This window comes from Nicotiana sylvestris, chromosome 2, assembly GCF_000393655.2.
Source record: "Nicotiana sylvestris chromosome 2, ASM39365v2, whole genome shotgun sequence".
Classification (NCBI taxonomy): Eukaryota; Viridiplantae; Streptophyta; class Magnoliopsida; order Solanales; family Solanaceae; genus Nicotiana; species Nicotiana sylvestris.
In genome coordinates this window covers 12,339,454-12,359,399 of record NC_091058.1, presented here as the reverse complement: position 1 = coordinate 12,359,399, position 19,946 = coordinate 12,339,454, and the positions used below count along the sequence as shown (strand labels likewise).

At 38.7% G+C, this 19,946-nt stretch overlaps 2 protein-coding genes across 2 annotated transcripts; both read right to left on the bottom strand.

Moving 5' to 3' along the window:
- Positions 1-11,228: 11,228 nt before the first annotated feature.
- On the bottom strand, positions 11,229-13,880 carry LOC104239608 (PI-PLC X domain-containing protein At5g67130). The gene is made up of 8 exons (XM_009794285.2): positions 13,465-13,880; positions 12,941-13,063; positions 12,692-12,829; positions 12,484-12,582; positions 12,076-12,379; positions 11,758-11,981; positions 11,592-11,678; positions 11,229-11,440 (listed from the first exon to the last, which is right to left on the bottom strand). The coding sequence occupies exons 1-8, from the start codon at positions 13,552-13,554 to the stop codon at positions 11,399-11,401; spliced, it is 1,107 nt and encodes a 368-aa protein (XP_009792587.1). The 5' UTR covers positions 13,555-13,880; the 3' UTR covers positions 11,229-11,398.
- A 2,654-nt stretch (positions 13,881-16,534) lies between these two features.
- On the bottom strand, positions 16,535-18,575 carry LOC104239607 (uncharacterized). Its single transcript, XM_009794284.2, has 3 exons — positions 18,416-18,575; positions 17,060-17,148; positions 16,535-16,955 (listed from the first exon to the last, which is right to left on the bottom strand). The coding sequence occupies exons 1-3, from the start codon at positions 18,437-18,439 to the stop codon at positions 16,805-16,807; spliced, it is 264 nt and encodes an 87-aa protein (XP_009792586.1). The 5' UTR covers positions 18,440-18,575; the 3' UTR covers positions 16,535-16,804.
- Positions 18,576-19,946: the final 1,371 nt, after the last annotated feature.

Below are 19,946 nucleotides of genomic sequence, written 5' to 3'. Positions count from 1 at the left end.
TAGATTTTGCTTATAGCGAAAATCAATTGAGTAATCGTGTTTTTCCTCTTTTGCAGCAACTTCATGGACGCCGGGCGAAGTTCTTGACCTGCTATGCTGGGTTCGGAGGCTGGTGACCTATTCGACCTGCGATGAGCGTAGGTAGCGAGCTGTATTCAGCATCAGATGGGAAGCGAAATACCAAGGTATGTGCGCACGCTGCCTTTGCCTTTGCCTTCGTATATTTGAGGTAACATTTCCCCTCTTTCTTTAGTACTGGCTTTGCCGTTTGCAGGTATCATGTGGTTCTTTGGGATGAGGCAGTGCTCTTATGAAGGGGGGAAGGAGCCGTCGGCCTCCGAGCCGAGGGACGATGGCGATAAATAGGATTCGCACCCGCAGTGTGATGGAGCTTTTAGTGGCCCTGAACGGGGCCGTGTCTTCGAGGAGAGGGCATCGTCCGAGCCTACTGTTCCCAGGGTATCTGATTCCCGAATGGCGGCTCCTCCGAGTGAATATGCTTCGCCTGAGGTTGGTTCTCCTGGGGCCGAAGAGGTAGGATCGACAAGAGTGTGCTCTGACTTCAAGGAAGTCCTATAGCTTCACTTCGTGGTGAGTTTAGGTGCAGTTTTTCTGTATTGCGCATCCTCCTATCTTCATCGAGTTTTCCTTTTGCAGGCCTGTGATAGGCTCAGGTCTGAGCTACTTCGTCAAGGAGCCAGGCTACGGAAAGCTCTGGACGAGGGCGAGTCTCTTAGGCTCCTTGGCAAGGAGAAGGAGGTTGAGTTGTTGCATTGGCGATATGAGGCGCACCAAAGCTTAAATTACAAGAGCTATCTGATGGAGCAGGTAACCTTTTGTAGCACGCGCTTCGCTTCTTTCAGACCTTAAGGTTAACTCCCTTTTTGTTATATTAGCTACAGAAAAAGACGGAGGCCTTGAAGTACCTCAAGGGCGATATCAACCGCGTCAGGAACACTTGTGGCGAGCTAAGGGCACAGGTGCAAACTCAAGTTTTAGAGGAGAGGGCCGCTTCAGCCAAGGTTCCTCCCTTTGAGGCCTAACTCCACTTGGCTCGTGACAATGCTATGGTTCAAGCAGATATGATCGGGAATCTGGAGTCTGGTCTCTCGAAGATCAGGGCTGAGATAATTGATGCCCGGGCCGAAGCGGTATTAAGTCGAACCAAGGCTGATTCGGAGATGGCGATTCGTATGAAGGATGTTGCTGACGCCTAATCCGAGCTAAAGTGGGCCCTCGATCGGGAAAGGAGGATCGAGGAATATGTTCATTGCAGATCCTGAAGAGAAGTACTCGAGGAGATCAGCGTAAGAGGTTTTTTTCTCTCGGAGGAATTGGATCGAGCAAGGGTGGACGAGCGTGACACCCAGTCACATCTTGCTGACGTCGCGGAGAGTGAATCTGATAGGCTGTAGCCTTTTGGAATGGATTGTAGATTTCGCTATTTTTTCGCTTTGTATTTGATACTTGTAAATCATGTTTGTAGATGGAGAGTGCGCCATTTTTGCGCATGTAAGATTAGAGGAAACTCAAAGCTTTATTTCTTCTGCATCTCTTTCTGTATTGCTTTTGACCAGGCGGGCTGGCTTTCGTGTTTGGCGGGAGCCCTATAGGTCCGGAACTGACCAGGCTGGGCCGGAGGCTTTTAAGTGCGATCTTTGATGTGAGCAGGTGCTGGAGCCTTTGTGCTTTTCCCAGCTGTTTAGGCTTAGTCTCCGAGTCAGGCCTTGACTCTAGCTTGTCTGACCTTCGATCTTCTGTGCCCGTGCGGGCGAATAGTGATTGTTCCCATTTTTGCCCTTGGGCATTCGCTGTTTCAACTATTTTGGGTCCAGTATCTGAGTCGCGCTGCGATTCGAGCTTTAATTGACACTCAAGTTCTTCCGGTTTTCAGACCGGCGATAGTGGCTCTGACGCTGTTTTGGTCATTGAGACCTTTTAATATGTGGCCCAAAGGCTGGTATAGTTAACTATTTTGGATCCGATCTCCGAATTGGGTTACGACTCAAACTCATTTTATTCCTCAAGCTGTCAATTTTGAAGCTGGCAACAATGGCTCTTATGCTGTTTGGTCCTTGAGACCTTTTATTGTGTGGCCCGGAGGCTCGTTTTGGCTGGCGACAATGGCTCTTACGCTTTTTCCCGTGGGCTTTTTGTAGGCTTTATTTTCCGCTCATTAAGGTCTTTTTAAATAATTTTGCCTGACCCGTTGTCGGTTCCGGAAGAACCTCAATTTCAAGTCGTTATCGGTGATGTTTGATCACCTCGGAAGGTTCATAGCTCGTAGGCTGAGTAGGTCGAAGCCTTGTGATTTAGAGCTGACATGGTCGAAGCTCGTTTTTTCCTGTTGAGGGAAGTCTGTTTTAACTAGTTTGTTCCAAAGTATATTCGAAGTAGTGGCTTGCGATTTTGTTTAGCGACGGTCGGGCATCCTCGAGTCGTATTAATTTGGCTGTATCAGCCATTTTGACCATAGTCATATGTGTTTCGCCGGAACCATTTTTTGATCCTGAGTGATAGTTTAGGTGTCTACACCAAGGGTATGCCCTTTCGGGATTCTTACAAATGCGACGTATAGCCTAAACTTCGGGATTTTCACGCCTGTTGAGGTGTTACAGTTTTATCATGCCTATTGAGGTCTTATAGTTTTATCATGCCTGTTGAGGTCTTACAGTTTTATCATGCCTGTTGAGGTCTTATAGTTTGTGTTGCTTTGTAAAATAGATCTGGTTATACCAAGTCTGCCCGCTCGAGGTCTTACAGTTTCGGATTTTCCAGTGTATGGAGATTGGCTACAGTCATTGAGTTTTCTTAGGCTAGAAGGTCGTTATTCGTGAGCTCGGAGTTATCTTGCGGGAGTTTTATGAGTCTAGAGTTCCAAGCTTGGAGTCGTGCGGGTGCCGAATTATTGACGCTAAGTCCCCGAGTATTTCGGGATGCATTCAGTGGAAGGGTTCCTGCCGAGAGTGCACTGCAATTTCCTTGTTTGGAGAATGAGATACTAAAAGATACCCTTTTATTTCTTGGCGTTAACATATATCCTTTCATTATTGTAAGCTCGGCCCGCGCGAGTGCGGCTCCTCGGACCATTCAGTCTGGTACATGATTTCTTATTGAAACTCAGTCTACCATTTCCCGGTCCTTCCGAAGGGATGGCGCCCTCAAAATAAGATCATCGCTCATCGTTTGACTGTAGAAGAAGGCCAGTGATCTAATCGGATCCTCCTCTTGGGGTACGTTGCTCCGCTAATAATCTTGCTGGCGAGACCCTCTTAGGGGCGGAAGTCCGATTCGAGGGAAAAAGCGCGGCGGGCCCTATTAAAACCTTGGGATTCCCGGGTGGAGTTAGAATTTTCGAATGTCCCGGCCGGTTGTCTGCATATAGGTTAGTTAAAAATAACAAATGAGTGAAGCGGTTCTTCCTTACCGCGGGATGCGTAGGTGACGCTCCTAGATTTGGTATGTTCCTGCCCTTTTGAGGCATGAGCCCTAATACAACCCTCCACTGTGTTTAATCAGGCTCGGCCGAAGATGTGGTTCGCTTACCCTTTGATTTTTTCAAGGGTAGAGGCATTGATGTCGGCAATACGCCATATAGCGATGAATTTCTCCTCGTCGCGTATTGCTCCCTGTTGACCATTTTAATTCCGCCCATTGCGTGGGATTTCATTCTTTTGGCGAAATAGGTAGATGCTGTCTCCGGGTGGCATTCCCATGGCCTATCTGAGTAAGATGTCCGTACCTTGCACCTTCTTTGATGGTATAGAGCTCGGCGTCCCAGCTCGAGCTTAGACGGGCTATATCGAGAGAGCGGTTTTCCTGCTTGTTGTGGTGATCGTCGTTTGGAATCCATCAAAGATTCAAGGTGCGGGAGTGATTTAGTTCGTTAGTCCGAACCGCCCCATTGACTTTGGTTTGGCATCGTTGGTGTGCTTGATCGAACCACCTGAATTCATGAACACATGTTTTATTTGAAATAGATCAAATGAGGGAGAGGGTTACCAATGCGTCAGTGTAAGGCCGAGGCGAAATCTCGGTGTCCTTTTCTCTAGATGTAAGGGTGTCCTATGGAATATATCCTTGGACCTGTTTTTCCTTGGCGACGAACATTTTTACTCTCCATTTTACGAGTCCTTGGAGGGTGTCACCGCTCTTCCACTGTCATGGTAATACGCCGCGACTTGTTTGCTTCATTCTTACCAGTTGACTTCCTCCCTAGGGGCTGGATTCGAGCCTGATCTATCGACGGTACTTAGTGGCAATTTTTATCGAGTAGTACAGTTGTTGCCTTCCTGAACTGGTGACCAATTTTGACCTCGTGGCCGCGCGCGCCCTGCGGTTCCAGCGCCAGGTTGCGGTTCCTTTGAAGGGGTCTTGGTCGAATAGGTCTGAGCCGTTCGGCGTCCCTGGTTTTGCTTATGGTGATCACGATGTTTAGTATAGCAATGCTGAAATCGTACTCTATTGGGCGGGGTGTCTGCCTCGTCGAATCTAGTTATGCTTAAGATTCTTCGAGAATGGTGCCCTCGAGCCATTTCCCAATCATTGCGAGGTAGGTTGCATCTTGTGTCGTTCCTCCCATCCGCGGTGCATGGATGGTACCTTCATCTGTTTGGCATTAGTTTCTTTGTCGGGAGCCTGCTTGGGTATACCGCGCCCGAGGAGGCTCTTGGATGGTCATCCACGGCCCTAATTCGCGGCTGGTGCCGGGTACGAGCATCCGACCAGATCTCGGCCGGGTGTCTGATCAAGCTTCATTTGAAATGCCCTGAAGTCATCGGGCACGGCTCGTTCAGGCTTCGGGCGAAGGCCTGTGTTGCCCAGTCATTCGAATCCGGGGGCGATCTCGTTCGTTCTATTAGGGAACAAGGCGCAACTTCCTGTGGCGTTTCATTCTCTCTTTGTTCGGCATGTGTCGGGCTCTCCCGTTGCTGTTTCGGTGGCATCGGCGTGTGCCTCTGCGGAGGAATCTATTAGTACTGTAAGCGATTTTGTGAGGTCAGGCGCTAGGCTACGACGCCACATTATGGTTCCTTTTGAGAGTATTTCCCCGAACTTCTTAAATGAGACGGGCTTGAACTCATCATCCTGAAGGTCACTGCCTTTTCCCGCGCACGTGTAATCAGTGGTACGCTCGTCGGGATCTAAGGTCCTATCGTACTTAGGGAGTTCCGACGTTTTGGATTTCCATGAAGCGGGTTCCGAGACCGCTTCCTCGGGGGACAACTGTTGCATAAACTTCCATGAACCTGACTCGATTCCCTTGGAGAGATCCCCAAGCATCTTCGCTATGGCAGGGCCTATTATCGATCCATTTTTTCTTGATCTATCGTGTGACGACCCGGCCGATCTTCTTAAGAATTAACGCCCCGATCCCCTATTAACTGCTTCCCCCGTATTTATTTCTATTATTTTGGTTTGCCGGGATGTTCGGTTTTGAGTTTCGAAGAGTTTTGGGATACTTAGTCCCCAAATGAGAGCTTAAGTGTTGAAAAGTTGACCATAGTCGGAGCAGTGTGAAGACGGTCTCGAAATGGAAATACGATGTTCCCGTTAGCACCGTTGGGTGATTTCGCGGTTAGGAGCGTGTTCGGATTGTGTTTTGGAGGTCCGTAGCTAATTTAGGCTTGAAATGCCGAAGGTTGAATTTTGGAGGTTTCCGGTTCGGTAATGAGATTTTGATCCAAGGGTCGGAATGGAATTTCGAGAGTTGCAGTAGCTCCGTCATGTCATTTGGGATGTGCGTGCAAAATTTCAGGTCATTCGGACATGGTTTGGTTAGGTTTTTGAAATAAGGTATTAGGTGACGTTGGTGCTTTTGGTTGAGGTCCCGGGGGCCTCGTGATGATTTTGTATGGTTGATGGAAAGATTTTGAAGTTAAGAGATTGCAGATTTTTGCTGGTACCTGTCATAACCGCACCTGCAGTTGGGGTTCCGCATGTGCGGAGTCGCAGAAGCGGCGTAGAGACCGCAAAAGCAGATTCTTGACTTTTCCTTCAGGTTCCGCAGATGCGAAAGGTACACCGCAGAAGTGGTTGCGCATCTGCGAAAGAATGAGCACAGATGTGGATCCTGGGCCAATTAATGCAAGTCGTAGATGTGACGGGTTATCCGCAGATGCGGTCCTAGGGCCGCAAATGCGGTAATCGCTGGGCAGAACATATAAATAGTTGTCTTTGCGAAATTTAGCTATTCTTTTACCATTTTTATCTGGGTTTGAAGCTTTTGAGAGGGGTTTTTGAGGAAAATAAAGGGGAATCACTTGGAGGTAATGTTCATGACTTTATAACTCATTTTCATGTGATTAAAGACCTAATTAGTGGTGAAAATTTGGGGAAAATGGGTAATTAGAGCTTGAGTTTAACATGACTTTAAAAGAGGATTTGAGGGGTCATATGGACTCCGATTTTAGTGTTCTTTTTATGTATAGACTTGTGAGAGTACGAAGTTTCTGGAAATGTAAATTTCACCCGATTCCGAGATGTGGGTCTGAGGGACATTTTGGTCATTTTACATAATTTTGTGTATTAGCTTAGACTTTAATTGTAGAATCAGTTAGTTGAGGTGTTATTTACAATATGCAATTGAATTGAATAGATTTGCACCATTTGGAGTCAGATACTCGTGGCAAAAGTGTGGTTTCGAGTTGATTTTGAGCTGGTTCGAGGTAAGTGGCTTGTCTAACCTTGTGTGAGGGATCTTCCCCTTAGGATATGATATTTGATAGTTGAAATGCCTTGTACGTGAGGTGACGAGCACGTACTTGAGCTAATTGTTGAAAATTCGGTTTTACTTCAAGTATTTAAACTGAGTTCCTTTCTTACCTGTTTTCATTCTACTTGCAAACTTAGCCTGTGTTAGCTTAGAAAAGCATGCTTAGTTGACCTAATTGCCTATTTGCTTAAAGTGCCTTAATTGTGTTATGTGAAGCATGTTAGACTAGAATTAACTATTTACTTGTTACGAACTTAGTACTTAGTTTGATATTCTTGAGCTGCTGCTGTGTGTTATAATTTGGGACTACGGGACGACATCCCAGGAGATCCCCTGCACGTATTTATGATCTGGATTGAGGTGCGGGATACCAAGAGATCCCTGGCACGGGTGTTGAGGATACCAAGAGATCCTCGGGATACCAAGAGATCCGTAGCATATATATTGAGGATACCAAAAGATCCTCGGGATACCAAGAGATCACTAGTGTATTTATTGAGAATACCAAGAGATCCCTAGTGTACATATTGAGGATACCAAGAGATCCTCGGGATACCAAGAGATCCCCGGTTATTATCCTTGCTGTGAGCGATGTTTTCCTTGTGTTATGCCTTTATTTTTGTTTCTGTTATTGTACTCTTATCATACTGTATAGATTCTTACTGTAGATTCTCATTTATACTGTTTATCTTATCCTATCATGTTTATTATTATTTACCTCAGTAGGGCCCTGACCTTCCTCGTCACTACCCGACCGAGGTTAGGCTTGACACTTACTGAGTACCGTTGTGGTGTACTCATGACCTTTCTGCGCATGTGTTTTATGTGCAAATCCAGGTACATCTGCATAGGCTTACCATCCTTGAGGCAGGGAGAGCTTTTGGAGACTTCGAGGTACATCTGCCGCGTCCGCAGACCGAGGAGTCTCTATCTTTATTCTATCTTGTAGCGTTAGCCCTTGTATCATACTGTTGATGTAGACATTCTGGAGTTAGAGCATTTTACTATATTTCTTTCAGCTTGTGTTCCCGTGAGTTTCCGGGTTTTGAGATAGTATTGTAGAAGTTTGAGATATTGTGTTGTATATGCCAAACGACATTTTATATACCGTTCCTTTTTAGTTATTATTGGTTTTGAATTTATATTTCCACAAGTTTCGATTTATTTTTCGCATTTGTTAGGCTTACCTAGTCGTAGAGACTAGGTGCCGTCATGACAGTTCACGAAGGGCGAACTGGAATCGTGACATCTCGGGTACTCGTTCGGAGGGGGGGCTATTTCCGGCGCTACTGTGGTGGGATTCTTCGGATGGTTTGCAACTGAGCGATAGCCAACTGCTGTGCCTGCAACATTTCAAAAATATCGTGAAGACTAACTTCCGGTGTTTCCCGGGCCGGGGTTTGTTGGGCTTCCTGTCGGTCGATATGCTGTATGCTCCCATCGGTGTGCGAGACTTCATCGACCTGCAGCGCGCCTTACGAACCTGCGTCCGCTGGAGTCGGCCCAGATGCGTTATCGGGGTTCTGTAGTGTCGCGCCAACCACTGGAACAACCACACCGTTTTCGCCGTGATTTCCGAGGTGGTTGTTCTCAATTCTGTATACCGAGCCAGAAATTTTGTCCTGAAACCAAGAGATCTTTGGACAAGAAAAAGTTTGAAAGATAACGTGCATTTGTGCAATGGAACCAGCAAGAAAATAATCACTATTATTTTTAGCCCCATGGTGGGCGCCAAACTGTTTACCGTGAAAATGGTAACAACAATTAAATTTGAAAATGGGATTCTAAAAATACGTGATCTATTCTCGACCTAGTTGTTTAGGGCATTTAATGCTAGGAATGTGAAGTTTAACGATGAAATGCAAGCAAAAATGAGGCAGTAATTAAACCGAGGGGCCTGTTACCCGGATGTAGGACTGGTCGATGGGGGACCTCGGGGTCGGTGTTCGAGTCGAGCTCGAGCTATCGGAGGCGATTGGGAATGAGATAACAGTTAAGATATAATTAAATAAAGCTCTTTATGGCCAATACCAAGTGATAAAATGAAGAACAAGTAAGAAAGCGATAAATATTAAAGTGGCCTCGGGCCAGTGAGAACGAGCAAGTTAGAAAGAAGAGAGAGAGAGAGAGAAAGAGAGAGAGAGAGAGAGAGAGATTATTGCACTTGTGGAGAAATGAAGCAACATCAGCCCGTTACAAGGTAATGTGAGTTCCCTTTATATATGAGGGGAACCAGGCTACTAGTACATGGGCATTAATTATAAAGTATGGAGATGGAACGGCTTGACGCGACGCCTCAACATAGGCTCTCGATAGGCCGGCCCTGTCAGACTTAGCCGTTTGCCTTGGGAGCTTCCCCCTCGGTTCTGGCTTCGATCTCCGTCTTCTCTGAGTTGGGCCGCGACGAACCCCAAGGGAAGGGATTCGGTCGTGGCTCCACGTCCTCGGGGTCTCGAGGCATTCTTCCGAAATGTCTTGATAGCGAGAAATTAAGTCCTCTGATTTTCGCCGCATACAAAAATTATTCGATTTAATTAAAAACTCAACGCTTCAATATAAAGTGGCAAAAGTTACTTTTGAGCATACTAGAGTTAATGCATCTATTTTTCAGTGCGGATTTTCAATATCAAATTTTAGTATATTTCGAAAGTAGGTTTTTATATTTTAAAAAGTATTAAAAGTACCATAAACCACAATTTCTTATAATTAAAACATTCAAAAATATTTCAAAGTCCTTAATCAAACATTTGACTTCTAAATAATAATGGTAATAATATCATACTTATATATTGTAAGATAAACAGAGATGCAAATAAATAATAACAATAATAATAATGACAAATACTAATAATAATTAAATTAATTAATTAAAAAATAATTATGAGGATCCACAAAAAAGAGAACTATATTATTGAGGACATTAAGGACATACGAACACCTGCATTTCACTAGTTCCTTGTAGCAAAGGCAAGACATCATTGGGTTGTTCACCAACCAATGTTTCAATTTGTAATCTAAAAATTGTAAATGCTTCTTTATTAATAAAAATATAAAATACAAAATTCAGAAACTAAAATGCTTCATCATGTACCCCATTGTTCACACAAAACAGTGTGCGTCATATCTTGACATTATAAAAAAGTTAGAGTTTGTAATCTTGATTGATATTATAGAGTATGTCGTGCCAGTTGTACGTGTTGCTATCTAATTGAACACATAATTTTTCATGCACAAAGAGCAATAATTGTTTAATGAGTTCCATTTTATTTTTGAGGTAACGATTCTCAGCTTTTACAGCTCTTTATGACGAGTTTCAAGTTAATAAAATTTGTTAATAGCAAATAAATTATTATCAATATTAATGTTCGTGCTGTACAGAACGTTGTTGAATCATAGTATTATGGTATGATAATTGAGAATCTGAGATTGAGTGATTATAATCAGGAATTTTATATTTTGGAACCCAAAGGCCCAAACCAGATCATTCGCATTGACAGAGGTCAATTATATAATATTTAATTTATAAGATGATTATCAATAGGAAGAAATTCAAAAATAGCCAGATTTATAAGTGATCATTCAAAAATAGCCACAGTTTTTAAAATAATCGAAATTTAGCCACTTTTCATGTAAAGATGAATATGAACGAAAACACTGTTCAAAATCCGGAAAATACTCCAGCATAATATACTAGAATTCCAGTATATACTGGAGTTCCAGTATAATATACCAGTCCAGCATAATATGCTGGAAGTTTATACATAGGTGCTCCAATCTCCAATGCTGGAACTTTTCGCGTGTTGGAGTTCCAGCATAATATGTTAGAAGTTCATACACAGGTGCACCGATCTCCAGTACATTATGCTGGAACTTTCCGTGTTGCAACAAAATAGTGACTATTTTTTAATGAATTTACAAACGTTGACTATTTTTGAATGACCCGTCCAAAAACTGGTTGACCCGTGCTATTTTTACTTATCAATAGCCCAATCCTAAGGTGGCCCACCCTTGAGTTTTGTACTTAGTGCACATGGTGCAGTCCAAAATTGCTTCAATTTCTTTTTTCAAACTTTTTTGGTTGAAGAGTTAACCTGGATAACCGCTCACCCAAATCATTAAACTAACAATAGTCGGTAAATATAATATATATATATATATATATATATATATATATATATACACAAGCTAAGAAAAGTAAATAATGAATTTAACTGACTATTTATATAATCCCACCCCATTTGACTTTGACAAAGTTTTAAGGAATTAAACTAATAATTGTGATTTTAGTTTGATAAGAAATATATGACATCAAAAATTAGAGTATGAATAATTAAAATGAATAAAATTTTAGGACGGAAATTTATAAAGAGATGACACTAAAAAAGTGTCAACTATTTTGGTTTGTATCAAAATAGAAAAGGTACCATAGTTGAGATGGTGAAAATATTGAAACTGAATGGATAACAAATGAAGTAGAAGAATTGCACATTTTTTGTAGATCCAAACACTAATAGAGAGACAGAAAAAAACATAGTACCTTCTTTTACCTTTTATATTTCTTTTCTAAAGTTCAAAACGCATATCCAATTTTTTTCTGTTCATTTTTAGAGATTTCCAAACAAGGAAGGAATATTTAAAAATAAAAATTACTGTTTCTATTCTTTTAGTATCAAATTTTCCTGGTCATGATCTAGAACTGCAGGCTCCTGGGGTAGTAGATCCCGTCTGCAACATTCAAGAATTGGCATCAGTCAAATACTCGAATATTTCACAAGATAGAGTATTTTATCCAAATTGCATTTTTAGACAAATTTTTTTAGATATTGCGTATATACAAAATTAGAAATAATTATTTCGTGTTCAGTATATTACTTACCGAACAGGAATGTACATCACCACAATGGCACAAGAGCTGCCCATTAAGAGTATCTGTAGCTAAAAATGCACCCCCTCCTTCACTTCTCTGCATAATTTAAAGTCAGTTTCATTGCCTTAAATTAAACTAAGTAGTGAAAAATCTTCATATTTCTAGTAAAAATTACCTTGTAATAATCAACGGCGATGAAATTAGCCCAGCGATTAGCAGCAGCATTATGACAAGTCGTAAGCATGTCAAGAAGTTCTCCTGAATTCTGAACACAAGCCAATGGTTTCAATGGCACTGACCTAAAGTAATTTACTAACACCAAAGATTTACTTGTATCATCCATTTTCGATGACTCTGCCCGATTCGGACAACTTCCTTTTTCCATTCCTCCATCCCCATCTGCCACATACAAAAAACATTACGCAATATTTTATATGAAGAGTTTAAGTTTTATATATCGACAGTGTAGTACATAAGTGATTGGACGTCTTACATTGATTTTCGACCATGTAATTCCATTGGTAAGCTATTCCTTCACTCTCTTCTTTGGATTTTTTGGAGGTAAAAACAATTAGTCTTTGGTTATTAGCCACCATGTCACTAACAAGGGGCCAGTTTTGACCACCTTTGGGCATTTTTGACACTGGAAACCAATATTTAATTAGTCCTGCATCTGTAAACACTTTGGTCAAACCTTTTGGTGTCTCTACATAATCTTCTAAGATCAATGTCACAATTTCTGATGGATTTGCTGATAAGAATGCCTCAATTTCCTTCAATGTGTCTATTGCTGGTTTCTACGAGACCAAATTTCATCGAAACGAAACAATTTATTGATTTAATCAATTGATGTAACTATGAAGAAAAAGAAAGTGTCGCGAAATGGAATAGTAGAACATACAAATGCCGTATAGTCGTGACAATTGCCTCCAAATGAGTGGCACAACCATATATCTCCGTCGAAATCATAGGTATCAAGCATTAATCCCCGAACACCATTCTAGTAGGTTAACACGATAAAAGACATAATTAAGTAAATAAATAAAATTCACTTTAAATGACGCGGTTCACACAATTAATCAATTCTGAGATTAGAGAAAATAACATACATTGAGCTGTTGAGTAACACTATCCTCTTGATTTGTGGGTGTTATTCTGGGGATGCCAGTGTGTGATGGCTCTCCCTCAATGGCAAAAGCATTGTGGGTCGTAAGGAATGCATACTTGTTGAATGGTAGAGAATTATTCTGTAAGCCCACACGAAAACAAAATATCAGCCCGAGTAAAAAGCCCAGTGTAATTCACTAGCCCAGTTTAAATGGATCCAACATAAGCCCAAATGTTATTTACATACGTACCACTAGCTTAAATGGGTTTGTGCCGGTAGATCTAACACATCTGTTTCCTGAAAAAGATACAGTACAAGAAAAACAATAAAGCCCAGCTTCACAATCTGCATCCGTTGAGCATTTGTCGTCCAGCTGAATTACACATTTGAGAAAAAAATTAATCATCAAACTTCCATCCACGGAAGTGGCGCATTTAATTGAATCCAATACTTTTTTTACACAGAGCGTGAAAAAACAGTAAAATTTTAATTTTTTTTGGTTTTTAACCTATAATTTCAAAACCATAATAAATTCAATAACATAAAAATTTATGGCTAATTCAATCAAATTTAAATATGAGTGTTGAGCAATTGCACTCATTGTTTTCAGCCTGAACACAACTCAAACATATAAAAAAAAAAAAAAAGAAAAAAAAAGAAAAAAGAAAGTGTAATCGCATAATTAAGTGGAGTCTGAACAACTCAAACATAATTGATGAATATTTAAGCGCACCGACTCTAAATCTTGAATCGACAACACAACACCAATAGTACCTTGCATGTTCCATTAGAGCAAGCAGTGGCGACAACGAAGAATGCACAGATCGTGAGCAGTAAAGGAGAAATTATTTGATGAGAAACCATGATATGAAAATGAAGAGGAAGGAGGTTGAGGTTGTGAAGAGGGGAAAAGAGTGGTTTATTTAGAAGAATAAAAATATAAAAAAAAAAAATGGAAGAAGAAAGGGTATATATAGAATACTAAAATATCTATAGGATTGTTTTGAGTATTGGCTGAGATAACGAAGCCATGATTGTTGGGAGCGGAAATAGCAAAGGCATATGCTGTTTATATCAGGATAGCGAAATTTGAATGAGAATGCGAGACTTTTCGAGTAGTTTGAACGAGCACGAAAACTTTAAGTGTAATTACTTTTTGGAGTGAACAGATTATAGAAATTTCATGATTAGAGAATAAACATAAGAGATTTAGTGGGAGATCAGATTAATGCACCGGAAGATCATCTTACTAAAATGTTTAACGTATGTTAATAAATGATATTATTGACTCCAGATTTGTTTGTTCAGCAACTTATCCTAACTTATTACTTTTAATTAATATAATACGGTTTTAAGATGATAACATTCTGCAATTGACGATGCAAGTTAATGATCCATTTAAATATTAAATTACTACTTTCTTCAGTGCTTTCACGTAGTAACAACACACCGGGCAATTGACTTTAAATTACCTACTTAAAATATTTAAGCCGGTTAAAGAAAATGATTTAAGCAGTGTTATTTCAGTTTAAGTTATTTCTTATTTAAGATGTAAGGATAAGGACATTCTCTGGTATGAAATCCATTGAAGAAAAATATAGGCAGAGACTTGGGACCAAATCCATTAATAATGCAATTAATTGGTTAACTCATAAAAAGCACACCAAATAAAGATAAAATAAATAAAGAAAGGATCATTATTTTAGCATCCATATTATCGGCTGTTCACACTGTCCAAAAGCAGGGGCGAATTTAGGGAGGCGGACAGGGGTCACTCGAACCTTCTTCGCCGAAAAATTAGACTATATGTAAGACAATTTTTTTTTACCTCTATATATTAAATTTTGAACCCCTTAACACAATCCAAAGTGTAGTTTAGTGGTCAAAGGGGTTCAAAATCTCTATAAGGTCATAAATTCAATTCTCATTAGCTACAAAAAGAGTTTTTGAACCCCCTTCGTCGCCACTGTCCAAAAGGACAAAATTTATTTATACACAATGTTTATACTAATTCTATAATTAAAATGTGTTATTTACGTATACTCATATCATTAATATTTTTTTTGTCTCAATCTTTTCATCTTAAAATAATATATTGTGTAAACATTAAGCGTGTAAATAAATCTCCTTATAGAAAGTACCAAAATTTGAAATTGGCTACCAGCTCCCTACTAACGATGTAGCACATGTTAGTTGTAGAAAATATGGAGTATGCATTAAAAGATTCGGACAGCCCAAGGAACATATCAACCTTTTCGTCTTGGACTTTTCAGTTATGTTTCTTCCATCCATTTTAATAAAGTTTACGTAGTGAAAATTGATATTTTCGTCTTGTCGTTATTATTTTTTGAAGTTGCTATACTATGTAATTTTCCTAATTTATTGCAGCAAGTCTTAAAAGCTTGTCCTGGGAGTACCTTGTTTTGTTCCATTCCAAGAATTCTAACACGATTTTACAGCCTTGTAGGAAGAATTCCATAAATAGCAGATCATTAACCATTTTTTATAATTGCTGTAAAATCTACAATACAGGATTTTGTAATTTAATGTTCGGATGAAATATTGTTAGAGATAATACAGAAAATAGAAATCTTTGGACTTTTTGCAATTGCGGACATCAATGGGAGAAATTCAAAAATAGCCAAATTTATAAGTGGTCATTCAAAAATAGCCATAATTTCAAAAACAATCGAAATTTAGCCACGTTTCATGTAAAGATAAATCTGAATGAAAATATTGTCCGGAAAATACTCCAGCATAATATACTGAAACTCCAGTATATTAAACTGAAATTCCAGTATAATATTTTGGAACTCCAGTATACTCCTGTATAATATACTGAACTTCCAATATAATATTCTAGAGTTCTAGTATAATATACCAATCCAGCATAATATGCTGGAAGTTCATACACAGGTGCTCCAATCTCCAGTATATTATACTGGAACTTTCCGCGTGTTGGAGTTCCAGAATAATATGCTGGAAGTTCATAAACAAGTGCACCGATCTCCAGTATATTATACTGGAACTTTCTGTGTTGCAGCAAAATAATGGCTATTTTTTAATGACTTTGTAAACGCTGACTATTTTTAAATGACCAGTACGAAAACTGGCTAGCCCATGCTATTTTTACGACATTCACGCATGAGTTGCAAAATCATATGGGCCTGCCGTACTCCAACAAAGTAAACTTTGTCCAGTACCGATAATAGGCCCAATGCTGATTTGGAGATTGCTCCCAATACGAAGTAAAAATAATACGGGCTAGCCAATATTTGGATTGGTAATTGAAAAATAGCTAACGTTTGAAAAATTATTTGAAAATGACTACTATTTTGCTGAAACATGGAAAGTTTCAGCATAATATGCTAGATTATATATGGGGCTCTTGTGTATACACTTTTAGCATATTATGTTGGAACTCCAACGCACAAAAAAGTTCCAGTATAATATGCTGGATTATGGAGCTCCTCCGTATAAACTTCCATCATATTATATTGGAACTCCAGCATATAATAAAATTCCAGCATATTATGTTGTAATCTCATATGTAAAAAAATTCGAACTCCAGCATAATTTTTCGAATTTTTAAGGATGTTTTTGTTCAAAATTTATCTTTACATGAAAAAGTACCTAAATTTCGATTACTTTTGAAATTATGGCTATTTTTCAAGTACCAATTGTAAACCTGACTATTTTTTTTTCCAGTATGAATTAATTGCGCGGCTTTAACTAGATAAGTATAATATAATATTTGGTTGAAGTTTGAAAATTTGATATGAAAGTATGAAGACGAAAAAGACTAGTAATCATATCAATCAAGTGATTGCGATGACTCAAGATCGATAAAGAACAGTACATCGTTATAGCAACACTCAGCTTACGTACATTGACAATCACGACTTCAACCTGCATGGATGGTCAAGAATCCACATGTTCTTTTCTCTTGATCACTTATTCACTATATTCTAAACATAAAGAAAAAAAAGGAACAAGAAATATAGACCAATCACGACTAGAATTTTTTCACACAAATAGAATAATTTGGAAAAAGAAAAAAATAATGGTATGAGAAAGTGCCAAAGGACAAAGATATGGTTATTGGATTGAGATTTCAGTTGTTTTGATCAGAGAAGAAACGGTTGATTGAAGGCATGACTTGGGGTGGACGAGTGCGTAGGAACTTGCGAAGGCTGTGTTGTGCATATTTCTCTCCTTCTTCTTCATTTTCAAGTATTGCCATGCTACGATGAGCTTTCTTGATCCTACATTACAATACAATTTTGAACGAAATAATATTTGAAAATTTTGCTGTAAAATTAATAATGACTCAAGACACTGATATGGTGAGATTCAATTTAATTAGTACCTGACATCAGGGTTTAAGAGAACATTTCTTGTCAGTTGAAAAACGCACATTCCAGTAACAAATGTCATGGCCGCCATTAGTGGGTATACCTGCAGCAAATACCAGTATATATATTTATTGTCACAAATGAGTTATGATTGTAATGATACATATTTGGTATTCACTTTTCTGTCATTGTTGAAATCTTCAGTGTTTGAAAATCAAAATAAATTTTTTTTTTTACAAAAAATTACTTAAACTCTCATCATGAATTAAAGGGACAATCTTATAATTATAAGTAGGGGTGTACATAGGCCGGGTTGGTTTGGATTTTTCAATTATCAAACCAAACGAATAGTGTCGGGTTTTTAAATTTATAAACCAAACCAAACCAACAAAGTGGGGTTTTTCAATCTCGGTTTTTTTGGGTTTTTCCCAGTAAAGTCTTCATAGCATAAAATATGTAACTTGTCCTCCAAATATTTCTTAAGTCCTAATAAAATACAATTATATAATGTGTTTTCCAAGAAATTAAACTAACACAATAACATGAGATAAGTCAGAGCATTATACTAAAATATTCAATAACAAAGATAAAATAATAAAATTATATAAAACAAATATTGATAATTAATAAGTCATAATGAAAATTAACATAATCTAAAAATACTATATAGTTCATGCTAAAATAAGTATAGCTAATAAATACTAATATTAATTACATAAGTAAGCACTAAAGAAAAAGATAAACTAGCTAAGTTATGCATTCTCATTATAAACCAATGTAAAACTAAAATAGTTATCCAACACTATCGTCATTCCTAGTATTGAATTGAATTTCTTTTGTTAGCATTAGTATTGATTTGAACTTTGTTTGAGTTACTACATTTAAGGGCTATAAAATTTATTTACCATTCAAGAATGTTAAGTCTAAACTTCAAATAATACGTTAAAAGATAAAACTGTGAAATTTTTTAAGAAATATTTATAAATTACATTATAATAAATATTTATATGTATAAAATGTTTTTAAAAATTATATAAACATACTATCGGGTGGTTTGGTTCGGTATGACTTTTTTTTGTTAAAACCAAACCAATTATGATCAGGTTTTATTTTCCAATACCAAACCACATCGGATTTTTTTCCGGTTTGACTCGAATTATCGGTTTGATGCGGTTTATCAGTTTTTTTTGTACACCCCTAATTATAAGTTTGCTAATGACTTGTCTATTCACAGTTAGTGTACCTAATGCTTAATGAGAAACTGACAGAATAAATATAACAATATTTGTGCATATACAATTACTCAATGGACTAAAGTAAAAAAATATAATGCATTCAGTACTGAACTATAGAAGTAATTTAAGCATTACCTCGGGTCTCATCCAACGCCCCATTTGATGTGGTGTATCCTTTTATCAATTGCTTGATGCCGCGACTTATAAAAGAAAGAATAAACCTTTCTTCAATTTTTTGGATAGTATAGTTCAAGATCTGTATGTTGAAGGTAGATGTGGTGTTTTTCTCTTGTATTTCCTTCATTTATATAGCACCCTTAGTCCACGTTATTTTAATTAAGTATACCATTGGGAAATTGGAAAGACATGATATTGGCTGGATTTTGGTTGCTTCCACCAATCCTCATATGACATTTTCAGTGGGCTGATAATAATAAGTTTTCTTTTGGATAGCAATCAAACCAGGTGCTAGTACCTCTTGTTTTTGAGTTGACCTTATTTAGCCATCTAATTTCTTGTTGTACATGCTTCTTTTCTAGTCTTGACGACAATTTTAGGTTTTAAAAATTGTTCAAGTACTTTCACGGTTCTTAAAACTAAAAAGACTGCCGATTACAAAATCAGTTTCAGCGTGAAAAGCAAGCAGATCAATCTTACAATCCATTTGACCTTGAATTGACATTTGACCATGAAAAAGGCAATCATTTCATTGAAATTTAAGAAAATCTATGGCTGCGTCGAAACAAGGGACTTGGTTAATAAGTCAAATACCAACGAATATAACTACACTTATTTCAACAATATTTTTAGTTGGCGTTTTACTTGCCTGGCCCAATTACCTGCCTGGCCCAAATCCTCTCTTCATTAATTTACCCCCACCTCTCATTCTCACACACACAAGAGACGGAGGTCTCCATTTTGAAAACCCTAACCCCCATTTCCTTCTTAACCTAGCAACTCTTTCCCCTCCCCATTTCAGAGAACAGGAGGGTCTGAACAAAAACTTAGCCTCCCCATCTCCTTCTTCACCTCTCAATCAGCCGCCCACCTTTCTCTCGCCTCTCCCAGCTAGCTCTCACACACAAACACACTAGCCTTCACGCAAAAACACTCAGCAATTAAAAAAGTAGAGCTGAAAAAATCCAAAAAAAATAAGAATTTCGAACAAAAATCCGAGAAAAAAAGGAGAACAATGGCTTCAACTTCTTTTAGGTTTGGCGTCGATTCTCTGGGTTTGTTGAGGAGTTTCGCTGTTGTTCCTTTTTCTCTGCTGGTAATTGAACTTTACTCTATTTCAGACTTTTGTTTGGTCGTTTCCTGCCGATTTCCTATTGTCAAGTATGTCAGATTCTCATGTAGTCATCTATCAAAATCTATAAAATAAAATCTGAATTGGTTGGTGTTATATATTGATATTTTCTCGATTTTTGACTAAAATTCTGCCATGGATAAAATTGTTATTAGTTCTTAATTGTTTCAAAATTAATCTTGCAAATCGTGTGCTTCTACCGCCACTATCTTGAGTTTTCGATTTAGACAATAATGAATTGTTTGGGCATCTTCAGCTTTATTAAGTTAAATTGGTTTGTCCATTTCTGGTAATTAGCGTTTTAATAAGAGCATGACTGTAACGACCCGACTGGTCGTTTTTCTTTTTAGAACTCTG

Coding starts and splice junctions, on each gene's coding strand:
- LOC104239608 (XM_009794285.2), bottom strand. CDS start 13,554: ATGGTTTCTCATCAAATAATTTCTCCTTTACTGCTCACGATCTGTGCA. Junction 12,830..12,940: donor CAAACCCATTTAAGCTAGTG/GTACGTATGTAA, acceptor GTGGGCTTACAG/AATAATTCTCTACCATTCAA. Junction 11,982..12,075: donor TTACATGGTCGAAAATCAAT/GTAAGACGTCCA, acceptor TGTATGTGGCAG/ATGGGGATGGAGGAATGGAA.
- LOC104239607 (XM_009794284.2), bottom strand. CDS start 18,439: ATGGGGCGTTGGATGAGACCCGAG. Junction 17,149..18,415: donor GGCGTTGGATGAGACCCGAG/GTAATGCTTAAA, acceptor TATTTGCTGCAG/GTATACCCACTAATGGCGGC. Junction 16,956..17,059: donor CTCTTAAACCCTGATGTCAG/GTACTAATTAAA, acceptor ATTGTAATGTAG/GATCAAGAAAGCTCATCGTA.